At 34.4% G+C, this 17,098-nt stretch overlaps 1 protein-coding gene across 2 annotated transcripts in view; it reads left to right on the top strand.

Moving 5' to 3' along the window:
* ANKRD28 (ankyrin repeat domain 28) overlaps nucleotides 1-17,098 on the top strand; it is a 116,116-nt gene that overhangs the window by 90,320 nt on the left and 8,698 nt on the right. For both annotated transcript variants that reach the window (XM_068674290.1, XM_068674289.1), the window contains exons 12-23: nucleotides 726-789; nucleotides 2,083-2,151; nucleotides 3,733-3,873; nucleotides 9,659-9,770; nucleotides 10,443-10,469; nucleotides 10,819-10,893; nucleotides 12,182-12,383; nucleotides 13,874-13,961; nucleotides 14,393-14,510; nucleotides 15,120-15,339; nucleotides 16,733-16,820; nucleotides 16,917-17,000. In XM_068674290.1, the coding sequence (XP_068530391.1) occupies nucleotides 726-789; nucleotides 2,083-2,151; nucleotides 3,733-3,873; nucleotides 9,659-9,770; nucleotides 10,443-10,469; nucleotides 10,819-10,893; nucleotides 12,182-12,383; nucleotides 13,874-13,961; nucleotides 14,393-14,510; nucleotides 15,120-15,339; nucleotides 16,733-16,820; nucleotides 16,917-17,000 (1,288 nt within the window). The remainder of the gene's footprint in view (nucleotides 1-725; nucleotides 790-2,082; nucleotides 2,152-3,732; nucleotides 3,874-9,658; nucleotides 9,771-10,442; nucleotides 10,470-10,818; nucleotides 10,894-12,181; nucleotides 12,384-13,873; nucleotides 13,962-14,392; nucleotides 14,511-15,119; nucleotides 15,340-16,732; nucleotides 16,821-16,916; nucleotides 17,001-17,098) is intronic.

Raw genomic sequence — 17,098 nt, 5'->3', positions numbered from 1 at the left:
AGTTTTTAGTTACTTATTTAATAATACAGTAGGACATATATAATGCAGAGGACAGTCTTTCTAGCAGGAATGTCAGAGCAAAGTTAAGGCTCATATGGTAACTTTAACTATGGAGCTGCATACTCTCAAATACTTGGTTTTAAATATTTGTGATCTCAAATTTTCATAGCCCAAATATTTTGGGGAGAAAGCGACAAGGTTCTCTACAGGGCTCCTCTAATTGCTGTTCACAGCCTTCACTTCAGCTTAGTGTAGTTCTTCCCCTGGGACTAGAGAGCTAAAATGAAGGATGAAATTTAAGTAACTTCTGGATTTAGTAATGCTGACATCTCCTTATGTAAAAAATAATTTTTAAAGATTCTCTGCAGAACACTTTTTAAGTTCTACCTTATTCTTAAATTTTCCTATTATCTTCATGGATTTTATGTCCAGTACTAAATTATACAGAAATATTAGGAGGTAAGTAAGATAAGAAAGAATATAGCTTCTTGCCTCAGCTCTGCTAATAGTGTTTTCCTTTAGCCTTTTCAGTTAAAAATGAACATATTTTTCAAAATACTATAAATAGCAAGGATTTGTTTCAAATTATTTATGTTTATGTGCTTCAGCGCTCTATGCAAATAGCCGTTAAGTTTGCTTTGCAAGCATTTCTCTTAAGGGTAGATGAGAACAGTTTTGTGAAAGCTTCTAGTGCATAATGGGTTTTACAAATATTTGATTGGTAGGTTTTGACATAGACACACCAGATGACTTTGGCAGAACTTGTCTTCACGCAGCTGCAGCTGGAGGGTATGTAAAAAGCATTCATGCTTTTATTTTTGGTGTCTTTTTTTTTTCAATTGCTGATTGTTCATGTTCTTTTTTTATTATTATTATTTTTTCCTCTCTGTGTTTCTCCTATGCTTTCCCCTTGGAATTATGTAAACATGAAAATAATTTCAAGATGGATTCTATCTACAAGCAATAAAAATAAATAAATTAAATATTCGGCTCTATAAGTAATTACTGGAGTACAGTGTCCAGGTATCATCAGCTTTACCTTAGGTTTATGCTTGGGGATGAACTGGATTTTGTTTTAATTTCCCATGGGTGATGATATAGTTTCAAAGATGTCGTGCCCTGCTGTATCACTGAGGTAGAGATCAGCAACTTTGGTAAATAAATGTTTACCATATCCATAAACAAAAGCTCAATCAAGCTAAATTATAAACCATAATTAAATTCCAGAGTTTAGGTGGATGAAGTGGTCAGAACAACTTGTTCATCACTTGAGTTGTGATCTATATTGATTATTGTTATTGTATTGTAGGTTATCTATAGCAGCTACTCAAAATTGCCTGGAAGAATTGGGTAATAAATCTCATGATACACTTTGTGGGACACAAGAACTCCATGATAATGATATCTTCATTTTTCTGTTTCAATGTTGTTTAAGTAATACTGCCAAGTAATCATTCTAAGTCAAGAGATAATTGATAGGTACATTCTTGTTACAAATGATTAAGGTTAAAGTGCTATCTTTTCATATAAAAACACATGATTTGTGACTCATTCCCTCATTCATTTCCAACTTAGAAAAGTTATTAAGATCTTGTTTAAGCAAGCGGCATTGTACATATGTTATGATGATCATATTGTATCATATTGTATTCAAAATTAATTGCACTTAAAATATTTACATTGCAACTTTTATTTGGCCTTAAAATATATACATTAAAAATTTGCTTCTGTGCTGCAATCCTGGTAGCAAAAATGATGTGCTGTGCAAGTGTATTTTTTTTTTTTTAAAGAATTGAGACTTCTGTTAATTTAGGTTAACGTTCATGCGCTGTATGCATGCCATTTGATATCAGTACAGTTTCTATATGTGGACTTGAAATAATTAGTGTTCTTTCCTGGTTTGGTACTGCAGTTGTGAAATGTATATTACGTATAAGAAGTCATATAAAATAAATGTTAATATAGTTCAGTTGTAAGAAAAATACCATATAAGTTGTATTTTTAGCAGTTCTGACATTTGTAAAGGCCGATATTAAGGACCCATAATCTGCAATGACAAGCAATATTGCATTAATTTAACAGGAATTTGGAGTGCCTAAATCTTCTGCTAAATACTGGTGCAGACTTCAACAAAAAGGACAGATTTGGGAGGTAAGAGATTCTAGATTTGTATATTCTAAAGAGTTGCTAAAATATTACAAAAGTAGCATATCATTATATGGGCGCGTCCGTGCATTCCAGTTTCTGTGTTTTTAAGAAATGAAGTCCGCTATAAACTATGCTTCAGCATGTCTTACCAAAAGTTACGGTTGTATCCTCTTTATTGTCTTGTGTTTGTTTTTTTTTTTTGATTGATTTTTTTTTTAAGTATTTGCTAAGCCTTGTTTTTAAAGGCTGTGTTACATACTCAACTGCAATTTTTATGAGCCTTTTCTGCTTACAGCACAGCTCTAATGAGTTTGTTTCTCACATCCAAAGATATTAGTGATGTTTTCCAAATAACAAATTAGTCAAATCTATAAATTTCTTGCTGTTTCTGAGTTGTGTGGGTTTTTGTTTGTTTGTATTTATTTTTTTAGTGGAAAAAATACATTTTATCATAACTGCTTCACATTTTCCCTTTCATTATATCCATCAATTTCTGTTCCTTTCCTTGTTTGTGCTCAGAACTCTTTTGGAATGACATTAATTTCTATTTTTAGTATAGTATTATTTAAGTGCAGATGGCACCATCAGTACTTGTGCAAAATCTCACATCACATCCTGGAAAATATAATTCACTCCCGTGAATGGCAGGAGTAGGGCATGAGGGGAACGTTATGGCTGTAAAGTTGTATTTTGCTTTAAATTCTTCCATCCTTTCCTGAGAAGGGATCAACTGTCTGTTGCAACTTTTCTCACTGAGGATTTTGTTAATAGTTTTAACTTATGTGTTATGCAAAACAATTATTTTGGGAGAGGAAAAAGATTAAAATAGTTAAAAATTGAGAAAAAAAAAGTAATTTTAAGGAAGAGGTGGAACACTTAAGAGTGTCTGTCTCCTCAGAACTGAGTCATTTATAGTAGCTGTCCATCTTTAAACATAGCAAATTGAATTCTGCACCACTGTGGTGCTTTTGAAATTTTGTGTAAACTTGTTTATTTTGAGATTTGAAGTTTAATTTATAAATTTCCTCCGAGAGTATTGCGCAATATTAAACTTTCATGGTTTTGTTAACAAGAAAACAATGTATATTTTTTAAAGTTTTCTTTAACAATACCTCTGGTATGTTATTGTAGTTTAAAAAATAATGCATGTCTGTATTAGAGAAAATTCTGATTGTTTTTGCAGAACACATCTACTCTGTTGTATTTTGACCTTGTTTAGTTGCTATGCACTTCTTGGATTTGCCCATATTTTTTCATGTTCCTTGAAATTACCAATAAACCTAAAACCAATGTCTAATGTAAACTATTTTCCTCTATATGTTGACACGAGAAAATTCATGTAAAGCTTCTCTTAAGACAGAGTTATGTATATGTATTGGCTGACAGATACATCACCTAGATAGTGCTCTGCATTTTTAGATGGCCCTAGAAAATAATTTATAATATTTACGTGTTCTTCACCACAAATACTTGCTAAAAAGGGAAAGGAGTATTTAAGTTTCATTTTATTTTGCATTTTCTGTCTCTCTAGTATTATTTTGTTGTTATTTACCATTGTACTTTTTATTTAAATGTGTACTAAAGAACTCCACTCCATTATGCTGCTGCCAATTGTAATTACCAGTGCCTGTTTGCCCTTGTGGGATCTGGAGCTAGTGTGAATGACCTTGATGAGAGGGGTTGTACACCTCTGCACTATGCAGCTGCATCAGACACAGATGGAAAGTAAGTGCAATGCTTTGTACTACAGATGGTATCCTTAGAATGTTTGGGCTGTGAATTTTGTGTATGTTTTGCCTTTGTTTTTGTCGAATGCATGTTTTATATTTTTAAAGATTAAAATTGGCAGTGGCTTCTTCATTGTGTGTAAAATATTTCTGAGGGAAAAATGAAGTACATTGTAAACAGTAAAATGTATTGTAATTTTTTGGTTATGTCCTGTAATGCAGGGGCCCTACTTGTGAACAGAGTTTTTAATCCCACCTGCTGTGTAGTGGTTGAATAAACATCATCTGCGAGGTTATCATGCAATTATCTGATGGTCATAAGCATTAGGGCAATGATACCTTAAGATCAAATTTTGACAAAGAATGGTGTGTTTTGAGGAGGGTTCTTAATGTTGCCCTAAAATCAGTGTAGTCAGTCAGAAACATGCTGTAACAGTAGTGTGTGCATTGTGGTAGGCCTGGATAGAGATGAACTAGACTTATTTAATTAAATCCATTAGGATTTAATTAAACTATTCGTTTTTGGCATTACAACTCTCTCCTTAGTGTAAATTTTTGTGATGTAATTATGCTTTTATTTATCAAATGCATCCAGAAGTCTTCAAAAATCCATAAATGCCTTTTGTGTGTGTTACTTTTGTAACTAAAGGTTGTATTTAGCAGATTTTTAATTGTTTCAGTGCATACATTCAAAGCTTATGCAGGTAGCACAAAATTGATGAGGTCAGATAAACTGCAGACATGGTATGTGTCAAGCAGGCTTTAGGAAGGTACGTCCTGCATATGAACACACTCACAGGGATCAGAACAGGCTGGTGTGCAGCATCACATTTCAGATGGGTACAGTGACACCTTCACTGGAGAAGAGTGCTTTTTAGTGCCATATCATCATATTTTAATACAGCACTTTTAAAAAGGTGGGGTAGCCATTGGAATGAGGTGGTATGTATCTTGCACATGGAGTTCTGAAGGATAAATAAAGAATATTTCCATTTAACTAATGTTTAAAATAAATGTAGACACAAATTTATAAACAAAATTGATATTCTTTACAAATATGATCAATTGCTACTGGAATTTGTTGAAACAGTACTTTAACTACCCTCTTAAAATTTGAGCTAGGATTAATTTTAGCTTCACAGTTGCTGAGAAAACTTCCAAACTATAATGGTTTTTCAGATGGCATCATTTTGCCATCTGCCTTATAAAAGGGACAAGCATGAATTATGATGGCAATATAGCAGATCTTTAGAAGATAACTCAAAGAATTGTCTCTAGCAGCCTCACAATATTACTGTTCTGATGAACAGCTGGCTCTCTGCAAGACAGGCTGCAAAGCAGAATGGCCCGAGGAGAAGCTTTTTATGTTGATGCAGCAAGATGATTAGAAACAGCTGGAAAACCAGGACTACTCAGCTCATATTCAAAACAGGAAAGAAGCTAAAAATGATTGCTAAGTTGGAGTATAAAGCCTGGGAAAAAATATCAGGAAATGATCTATATAGAAATTCCAAGGATATTTATGTACGTTTTTGTAGTCTTTGTTCAGATATCTTTAAAGGCTGATTTTAGGGACAATGATGTTTTTTGCGGAAAATTATTTTCCTGTTTGTGCCCGTTTGCAAATATTTCTTTGGTATCCTTTAACAAATATTTCAGATCTGGAAAATATGCTAGTACGCCTTATTTTGACAATATTAGAGAGGGAAAGATGATCACAGACTAAAATAAACTAAGCAGTGTGTTAGGGGAGAAGAAATGTCATCTTTCTATATTATAATTATTTAATAGAGAGTACACAGCTAAATAAATGGGAAATAAATTTAACTTATTTGGGCTGTCAGAAATTTTGCCAGATCTCCTTTTTTAGAGGCCTTTTGAGGACAGTAAAGTATTCAAGTAATACAAAATTAATCTCCTTGCTGGATGAGAAGAAAGAGTTTAAAAAAAAAATAATCATCTGTTTTGCATTGTAAAGAATGCTGCTGGAGAAGTTTCAGAAGACTGCTTTCTGCAGAGTATTCAGTGGATTAAGTTTCCTGTGAACGCACTAATGTAGAAATACACAAATATTGAAATCTAGATAGGTAAAGTCAGTGATGTTCTATGTATTTTTGAGCCATGAATGTTAATATAAAATCACTTATTAAAATGAACAAAGTTAGATTGGCCCAGTAAGATGTAGGGACGGTAATTCTGATCTGATGGACCAAATTGACTTGGCCTTTGGATTTTCAGAAAAATAAACAAGTTTGGATTTAAATTAAAAAACAAAACGCTGTCATCAATTTAATGCAAGCATTTGTCTGCTGGGCAAATAAAAAACAAGCTAGGTGGTTAGGAGCATAGCTTCCTGTAAAGCGTATCTTTGTGTTAAGATCTGTTCAACCTAAAGTTATTTATGTCTTGTGTAACAAGTTATTTTGTAAAACTGGAGAATTTATACAATTTTTTCTACCTGCTTAAGTACTTTTTCCCTGTATGCTGGACACAAAATGAGAAAAGTGAGAGCACAGCTTGGCTTTGCTCCTCCTCTTCTCAGCTTTGTAGAAGGGCAGAGTACTATGTAATTAGATACTTTTTTTGTTGATAGCTTTTCGTTTTTCAGCTTTTTACCCCTTCCATTTTCACCCACCTGGATTTTTGCTTTCAGCCTTTGACTTGATCTTCAGCGAAGATTTCAGCTTTCACAAAAGAAGGGTGATTTTCCAGCCACGTGCCTTCAGTGAGGACTTTTTAGATTCACAGACAGCATTTCTTTTGGAAGTGGTCACTGTCTAGTGTAGAGAGAATACTCACCTTCTTTTCCAAGGTGACAGCAGAAGACCATCAGAAAATAGGATGAAAAAGTAAATGTCAGGTCTCCAACAAACTGCTGTTGTTGCATGTGAGGTTGTTGGGCCCTTGGCTCATTACGGTAGTCTTACACTGCAATGAATTTCCATGTCATCACAGCCACTACTGGGTCTCATTCTGATGGTGATCTTGCACTTGCACTGTTCCATCTGTTGACTCCAGGCCCTTCCTTGAAAGCTCCTTTAGAAAGATTTCTGGTATTTCAGGGTCATGCTGTCATCCCTCAGGAGATGACTCCTCTGGTAGAATTTCTGCCTGTGTTTCCAAGGTTTGAATGATCAAGTTTCCTCTTTTAAGAATAGATCAGAGGTTATATTAGGATTTCTGCCTCTCAAATCAAAAACTGATGTATTCTTCTGCAAGTTTTTCACAACAGCACAGCATAGCCTTATCATACAAATGTTGGTTTTTTTTGTGTGTGTGTGTGACTGTTGTTTTTTGTTTTATTCTGTTTTTTGTCTTTCTCTCAATTTCCTTTGAGATAAATGGGAAATAAAAATCTCATAGTGTCTGTCTATCTAACTGACCCTTTTGGAACTACTGGTAATGGTAATCTGTGAAACCTGTAGATAAGCTGTGCTAATGAAGAAAGATTCCAAGCTGGATTTGCCAAGATTTTTTTCAGCTTCACATCTGTTTTACTGAACTGATGCAGAAGTATTTCATAACGCCAAAAAAGGAGAAAGGATGGTGACCTATTGTACGCTTCAGAACACCAAATGGTTTCACCAGCATGTTCAGATTCATCACAGTGACTTGCTACAAACATCTCTGCATTCCAAGGGCATGTCTTCATGCTTCTTGACCTACAGAATCCATCTTTCCATCTATCATATGTGTTGTGTACAATGTAGCTTAATTTAAGAATGTTCCTCAACTGTTATCAAGACAAGGTTCTCCTGACCAGATTTCACCATAGCACCAACAGTCCTAACCCAAATGTTTTAACAAACCATTTTAGAAAGACTGGAATGTCACTCTCCCTGTCTGGCTGATGAAGGAGCCATACAGAGGTTGGGTCTCTTCAGACTTAAGAGATTTTGTTCAGTTCTCATTCAGTCTCTGGAAGCCATTCTATTGCAAGATGTGTTCCAAGTTGTAAGAGAGATTGTAGCATTTAAGTATACGATTGCCACCTCAGTGATGTTTTTCTTCTGTTTTAGTCACGGAGCAGTAAATAGCTTCACGGTAGACTACTTCAAAACACTTAAATCTCACTCCACTCCGGACACATGGTACCTGTGCTGCTTGGTGGTCCTCTTCTGAATGGTTAGGTGGTCCTTTCAGAGGCAAGATGATCTACCCATTTCATTCTTCTTTTTGCTGAATGGTAACAGGTAATCCCTCACAGGCAGAGATCACTTGTGGAAATCATGGATATCTCAGAGCAAAAGGGCCAGACATTTCTTACCAGTATTCTGGAGCTCAGAGCTGTGTAGAATACGTGCAGAGCTTTCTGGTCTTCTCTTCAGAAATACTGTGCCCAGGTCTCAACAGAAACTCTAATCACAGTGTACAATGTTGATAAATGGCACATAATATATTCTCTTTCACTGCTGGAAGCACATCATCCAATCTTTCAGTATACCAGCAGGTGGCTTTAATCAATTCAGCTTTGCTGGACGCTAAGTGGGAGATAAGTCCAGTGATCTGAAGTTCAGCTGCTTCTTGTGAAGAACCAGACAGTCTGCTCTCACATTAGGCAGGGTCATGAATTTGGCTCGTTCTTGGTTCTGTTACATAATTAAGACGTATGTGCCTCTTCCCAGATCCTGAAGGTCCTGATTAAGGTAGGACATGGGAAGACTTTTACAATCCTAAATGTTTGACAGATTTAGCATGAGAATCTGTCAATAAGAAGTCTGTAATCTGTCTTTCTTTCCTACTCTGTTAATTCTGAATTTTCAGAGGCTTTGTAGAATGATGATCTTGCTTAGTTGCACACCTCACTACATGGATGTTTGGAAGCCCTTATTATCCTCTCATGAGGAAGTTCCCCATTAACCTGATGCTACTCTAGGACTGTTTTTTTTTTTCTCACTGGTCTCTATCTTATCCTGAAGCTCTTGAAGCTGAGACTGGATATGTACAGTAGTTTGGTTTAAGCCAACTTCCTTCCTTGTTTTGTTGCTTCAGAGTTCTCATTCTCATTGTTTTTAAGCTCTGCAAAACGTTAGTTAGGTTAAAGTGTAGAAAACATAAAACTATGAATGAGTAGGGTTGTTGGTTGGAATCATTTAGTGTGCACTTGTGGAGTCTCTCAAAAAACAGAAAAATAGTAATCGTTCTTTAAGAGAGGGAGCTGACATTAATACCCTGTTTTTCATCCTTCTGGCTTGAGTGTCTGTAGCTGAAACTGGTGATCATGTTCTGTCTTACAGCATCATGTAACAAGAGTACGAAATGATTAGGATATGAGTATGTCAACAGCTAAGTGTGTTTACTATATATAAGTATATATATATAAATCAATAAATTAGTGTCTGGTAGTAGAATAGAGTCTGTGATTCTATTGGGCTATGTATCCTGAAGAACTCGTCTGTTTTTTCTCTTCCTTCTGTGTTAAGTACAGAAAAGCATACTGATATATTGTGGAAAATACAGAAATAATAATCATTTATATTAACAAAGGTCTCTGCAATCTTATTAGCTAGGAACAAGATAGCCATGGAATATTAGTTTTAGCCAAGTCAGCGGATTTAGAGGATTCAGCATTCACGCAGAGAAGGATTCTTCCAGATTTTGGAAGCGTTGTGATTGACCTTAACACTTGGTGTACTAAGCAGTTCTTTAGTCAATATTGTATATTAAATCAGTGTTCTTGTTGGCTGCATTCTATTTTCCAGTTTAATTGGAATGATGTATCACTTACTGTAAACTTGAAATTCAACATTTAGATATATGGTTGCATATTTCAATTTAAATAGGTGCCTGGAATACTTGCTAAGAAATGATGCCAATCCAGGGATCCGAGACAAACAAGGATACAATGCAGTTCACTATTCTGCTGCTTATGGTCATCGCTTATGTCTTGAATTGGTAAGAAAACATTACAGATGAAAGCTGTAACAGCTGTTCTTACAGAGCATGATGCAAAGGCCAGGGCATTTCTCCTTCATTCTTCACCTCTTAGCTTAGGTTGATAGTATTTTTCATCCCCTGTGATAGTAAATATTTAAGCTCTTGTCACTCTTAAAACAGAGACAAGGTGAGGAGCTGATGTGGTAGATAGCAATTAAAAAAGATAATAAATTCCGAGATGAAGAGGTAACACTGGTTGAGGATATGGGATATTAGTTTTGCTGTGTTTTTAATTTAGGATACACTGCTAATTGTGTTCTTGATGGCTGAAGTAGAATAACCACAGGAATCCCACTGAGGAATATTAAGAAATTTCACAAATGTCATCTGAAGGAGCAAATTAAAATGTAGGGAAAAGCTGTAAAGTAAGGCTGTCTTATAGTTCACATGATGCTGAGTTCTTACAGTAATTAATGGCCATACAATAGAATTGTAGATAATAATAAGGCCTCGGGGTAGTTTTTGATGGATCCCTTTGCTTTTGTATGGGATCAAATAACATAACATATATGTTATTTGATGCGAAATGATTTTATATTTTCTGTGTTGTACAACTTAATATTTTAATACAAATTGTGCTTTCCTATCCAAGTGTATTAAAATATGACTTCTGAATGTTTTTAATTGCAGATTGCGAGTGAAACGCCTCTAGATGTTGTAAGTGTGTATGATTTCTCACTGTTAAAATACAATACAGAAAAAGGGAGCATGTCGTTTTAAAAATACTGGTGCTTATTTTTAGACTTATTCAACCATTTCTTCAATGCCTAGATGTATTACTTAATTTCAATCGCAATTTAGATTTAATTGCAGTAGTTGCAAATCAAACTCTTTAAAAGGTCAAAACTGATATATAGAATTCCTAAAGAAGCTGTAGTCCTATATTTTTCTTTCTAATGGTCTTTTTTATTTTTCAATATGTGTATGCTGGAAATAGTAGCAATTATTGATGAACGTTTTTAAAGGGGGAGGGATTTTTTCACTCACTCAAGCTTTCTCTTTTAAGCTAATGGAAACATCAGGTACTGACATGCTGAATGATTCAGACAACAGAGCACCTATAAGCCCACTGCATTTAGCTGTAAGTATTTCATTCTTCAGTGATGATAGCTCATCTAATTGCAGACATGATAATTTTGATTTGTTCTGGTTTTTGTTTATTTGTTCATTGTTCATTTTGTTCTTAAATAACCCAGTAATAATAAATTAAACCTGAAAAATAAATATGTGATATTCCTAAATGAGCTATACAGGATGATTTTCACATTTCACTTGAAACTTGCTACATGGAACAGCCTTCATTTGGAATCTCATAATTAAGATTTATGTTATAAGTTATATTAAAGAAACTTTTAGAAAACTTCTATAAGTAATGATTTATTATCATTATTATTATTTTTTACCATTGTTTATTATGAAAGATGTTTGTCTATAGTACTTTAAGGAAACTTGCAAAAATAGTAGGAGAAGAGGCAAACTGGTGAAACTGTCTATAGAAATGTGGATTGAAAAACAGAGTAATCAGCTCAATATGTAGCTTTGATCTTTTCACTGGACTCCCAGCAATGGAAAATACGTCTTTTCTCAGCATACTTTCTGAAAATAGCCCGTCTCATGCAGTACATATATTGCTATATATATGACAAAGGGAAAAGTAATCTAATACTGCTAAATGAACAGAGTTACAGAGTCTATTGCTGGAAATGAGTTTTGTCTGGGGACAGAGGTTACATATCCCTGAGTAGAAACTCAAAGTTTATTATGGAAACTATAAAACCATAGCTGCAGATATTTATTTTCGTTACTAACTTTGATGCTCTGTCTTGACACATACCAGCAGAGTATTGTCTATGTTTTGGTTTGGTTTTGATTCTTATACGTCTATTCTAATCTCTTAATGTTTCATTTGCTCATAGCTGCTTTTACCAGCTATGGTTACTGTAGCTATTTGTATTGCATTTTTTATCTTCAAAATTTTAGACTTTTTCTGTTTTAGTATTTTGTTAAAAGAAATAACAGGCATTAGTTATATTTGCATGTGCTTGTCACATGCAATAATGTAACTAGCATAAACAATGAAACCTGCAGTATTCAAAATACTGGTGGCTGTACAAATAGGAAACAGAGACAATTTTCTGAAAGTACTTTGTTGCTGATTGAAAGCATGAAATGGAAGAACACCACCTTCCTGCTGAAATTATTTTTGAAAGTAGTTGTTACTATTTTGTAACTACTTACGTGCTGTATCAGGAGCTCTTCTACATGTTAAAACAAAAATATTGTCTTCACAGTTTCATTTATGTAATCCTGGTAAGAAGCAGGAAAAATGTGAAGGACAGGAAACCTGAAGATTTTTTTTATTCTCTTAGGCCTACCATGGCCACCATCAAGCTCTGGAGGTGCTGGTACAGTCTCTGCTGGACCTTGATGTGAGGAATAACAATGGAAGGACACCATTGGATCTTGCTGCCTTCAAGGGACACGTGGAATGTGTAGATGTGCTCATTAATCAAGGAGCATCAATCTTGGTGAAAGATTATGTTGTAAAGAGAACCCCAATACATGCTGCAGGTGTGTGCTAACTGATAAACCCTAAAATTTGGACTTTTGAAATGGATCATCTTCATATTTAGAAGTCTTTATTTTTAATATTCTAAGAAATAGTGTTTAGGAATGGATGGTGACTTTTTTTAAGTTACAGTTAAGGTACAGACTCAGACCTATATGGTTAATTTAAGGTATAGATTCACCCCATATTCACCCCATAAATCATTCCAACTTGAGGAGTGCTGTTCCATTCCACTCTCTAAACAGGTACAGACAATGGTTTAGATTGGAAGGGACCTTTAAAAATCTAGTTCCAACCCATGGCATTGTCCTTTGCCATTCAACTAGCAAGGCTAGTTGTACTGACAGGTGTCAGTGATGTGTTCTTGTTTCGCTCCTCATCTTTCATGCACCCCAAATTTAGATACGTGAGCTGTGTTGCCTGACTTGGCATTAAAATGCTTCTAAAAATGACTGGAGTCTTGGAAAATTCTATCAGTTTGCGAAGAGACATGAAAACTGTGCTTTGTCTTTTCCATGTTTTTAAATCACACCTTGCTGCGTGTTTTCAAATAACAGCAATCTTTTGCAGTATTTTCTCACTGCCTTTCCTAGAAACCATCTATAAATTTACTTTCTCAAAGTCTGGCATTCATGCCTTATTCTCATTTTTTCCTGTCTTTGAAAATAGGCTTATTTAAATTGACATTATAGTTATAATGTTACAGAAATGTCGCAGTAAAAAGAGCATTATGTGCAAAGCATCATTATTCTAACTGCTTCATTTGTTCAGCTCTGAGCACAAGCTATTTCACTCCTCCTAACTTCTGTTACCATTTCTGTCAACTGGAGAGTCACGAATTGTCACCGTTCTTACGTGGACTGAATAGAGCAGCTGTGTGCCAGAGATACTTTCCCTTCCAACAAGCATTCATTTGTCTTTCATGAGTTGCATTTAAATGTGATTTCTCATTTGTTTTGTTTCTTTTCTTCTTCCTTTCTTTCTTTCTTTCTTTTTTTTTTTTTTAAACTACTTGGTTAATCCTTCTGCACACTGTTTTCTTCCCCTTCTTTCTAAATGTGATTTCAGTTAACATTTCATAACTATGCACATGCTATGCGTGCTAACAAAACCCACATATGATTGGCTAGGTATGTGTTTGCTTGTTTTAAGGCACAGGTAAAAGTTGTGCTAATGGTTATATTTGATTATTCCTTCTTGTGGACATTGCATACATGTAAGCATATACATATGGCTAATACCTGCTAGGAATTTACAGTTGAAATGGATTCTCTGTAATATTGTATAATCTAGAAATAATAATATGATTTCTAAAATCATTTTTGAGTGTTCATATTTTTGCTTTTGATTTAAGTTAAAACAATGATAACGCTGTACACTGTGTTCTGAAGTTATTGGGCTTTCGTATTTAGAACTTTAGAAGTTACAATTCTATTTGAGCTGCATACTCAAAGGCAATTAATGTTAAACTTATTTTAATGATGTTTTACAGCTACAAATGGTCACTCAGAATGTTTACGACTATTGATAGGAAATGCAGAGCCACAGAATGCAGTGGACATTCAAGACGGAAATGGACAGTAAGTTTAAAAGATACATTCTATTCTTCAGAAGTTACTGCATTTTATAACATGCAGTAAACTAATATAAATAGTATTATTAAACTAAACTAAATAGTATTTTACATCAGTGATTTTTCATGTGTTACTTTCGACGGAGATGATATGTGAACTAGGACAAACGAGAGTGCATATTTTGCTGTACACAATTTTGGCAGTGAAAAGTAGCCTGTTCAGTCTTATCCTAGTAACTTAAGCAGGAATTCTGAATTAGTGGAAACTAATTTATTTTCTTGAATCTAGTGGCATTCGTGGAGTGAAGGTAGTGCTAGAGAAGCTTACTGATGGTCTAAATTTTACAGGTGTTCTTCAGAAGGATAGAAGTTGTTATATTTCAGCCAAGTCCTGTTAAATTTCCATGTAGATTTCACTTCATTTCACTCTCTGTGTAGGACTCCTCTGATGTTGTCAGTTCTCAATGGGCACACCGACTGCGTTTATTCACTCCTTAACAAAGGAGCAAACGTAGATGCCAAAGACAAGTGGGGAAGGACTGCATTGCACAGAGGGGTAAGAGAATATTCCTTTTCTGTCCTTTCTAGTATTATACGTAGTAATTTCAAATACAGATTTAGTCTGTAGCGTTAATGAATTTCTCATTGTTTTCATCATGCCAATCTTAGCTTTCAGTTGCTTTTTTAGTTGCTTTCAAGGCTAGCTGTTGCTTTTTGCCACATACCCTAAAAGTTCTGTTGGGCTTCCTGAGTCTCTTGATCTTGCTATAAATTGTTGACTGGTATCAAAGTACAGTTTTGTCATGGGGTGTGGGTTGTATTAATGGGAGGAAGAAAATCAGAAAATTATGTATGCTATAGGCTAAACAGATTTGTTTTTTTTACATTTGTGCCATATAAGATAACTGAATGAGCCCTGAAGATTTGTAGTTTAATCAGCATTATTCCAAGAAATCATCCTGTCATGAATATAATAACACATTGCCATTTTTCCAACAGAATGGCTGTTTCAAGAAATAAAAATAATTGCGCTTATTTTGTTATTACTTGAAAAATCTAAGACATTACCTGTAGTTGCTTGCTGTAGTTATGCAGCTTAGCTCTCTCTCTATGTGAATATTTGCAAACATGCTATTTCATCTCTCTCTCTCTCTCTCTCTCTCAGGCAGTTACTGGGCACGAGGAATGTGTGGAAGCATTGCTTCAACATGGTGCTAAGTCCTTATTAAGAGACTGTAGGGGGCGAACCCCTATACACTTGTCAGCTGCATGTGGACATATAGGTGTTCTAGGAGCTCTCTTGCAGTCAGCTACATCTGTGGATGCAGTACCTGCAATAGCAGACAATCACGGCTACACATCGCTGCACTGGGCCTGCTATAATGGTAAACATGAAAGCAATCTTCTTCGCTTTAGAAGCATCTTGGGGGGAACTGACTTGTCATTGTTATTTTTATATTAGTTCCAGAACAGCATAATCGCCACATAATTATAACTTCCTCTTCAATGAATTAAGTGTTGACAGTGTTTTCACTTCAAATCTTATATGGAATATGAAGTTAAATGTCAGAATTCTCACAAAATTAATAAAAGGAGCCAACAGTTTGAGGGAAAAGTTACGGAACAAAACAATGCTGTTGGGTACAGTGGTATACCTATGACAGGACTGGGAAATCATTTCATTAATAAAGATTTGCAATCTACTAACTTGGCTAACTTATTCATGGAGGCACTGGTCATTTAAGGACAACTTTAATGTTGGTTAATGTTGGGTAATACATTTGTATATATTTTATTGTATTATGCACTTAGCCATGCAGTTAGTCATATTAACTGTAATTAATGAAGACAAATGACAGAAGGAAGTTTTATGTACAAATAGGTCTGAATATAGAAAGCATCTTTTTAACTTAACTAAGCAAAGTTAAATTGTAATCAATAATATAATGTAATGTAATCAATAATATAATATAATGTAATCAATAATAATATATATATACACACACAAATATATATATATAATCGCAAAGTAACCTGTTCTGATGTTCATTTATTCTTATCTTCCTGGAAAAGAAAGTTATTTATCAATTACAGAATTATGAAGTGTACATTTAACTCTTACGGCTTGATCCATTTTCAAGAGTGACCGCAGAGTCTGAGTAAAAAAAAATTGAAATATTCTCGATTTATAGAATGAAAATTTTATAGAACTTGTGAAAATGCGAATCTTCAGATGATGCTGATTGGTGAACTAATCTTCACTGCATATATGCAGCGAAGGTCAAACAAATGTTTATAATTTTTATCTACCTATGTAGAATTTTGAGAATAATACTATGATAGGTTGAACATGTTATTTTTAAGCTGTTGCTGTGACTGTTGACTTAGTTTTTCTTCAGATTTACCAAGACAGTGGAAAAAATGGTAGAGTGCCTCTACCTCATATGGTAGAGACACTTTCATTTACACTTAGTGGTGAATGTACAGAAGAGTTTGATAGATGAAGATATAAAGAACTAAACTGAATGTTCTGCATGTTCTTCAGACAGCATGAGATCCCTTTAAATTTCACAGAGTTCATGGTGTTAAATAATCACTTTGATTTTCTGGATTCTAAAAATGTCCTAGTTTCTAAACGTAGGCCTCTCAAATATATAGCCTATGTGTCTTTAAAGCTTTCAAATTTAACATTGCTTAATCTAATTTAGATAAATAAATAAATATAAATAAATGGATATTTTCCCCTTTTTATAATACCTAACTTTACATTTTCTTTAGGTCATGACAGTTGTGTAGAGCTCCTCCTGGAACAGGAAGTTTTTCAGAAAATGGAGGGAAATTCTTTCAGTCCGTTGCATTGTGCTGTGTAAGGAAGAGCAAAATTATTCTTTATAGATTTCATCACAGTATTTAACAAAAGATTTATCATTCTGTAAATAACAGTCTGTTTAATTCTTTATAGGATAAATGACAATGAAGGTGCTGCAGAAATGTTAATTGATACACTAGGTGCTGGTATTGTAAATTCAACAGATTCAAAAGGAAGGTAAGTATGCATCTGTGTAATGAAAAAATGTACATAATGGTTGCATCGACTGCTAAATTCTATCATTGTTTTGTTTTTAATTGCTCTTAGATTAATTA

Source organism: Anas acuta, chromosome 2 (assembly GCF_963932015.1).
Source record: "Anas acuta chromosome 2, bAnaAcu1.1, whole genome shotgun sequence".
NCBI classification, from domain to species: domain Eukaryota; kingdom Metazoa; phylum Chordata; class Aves; order Anseriformes; family Anatidae; genus Anas; species Anas acuta.
This window is presented reverse-complemented; position numbering and strand designations above follow the sequence as displayed.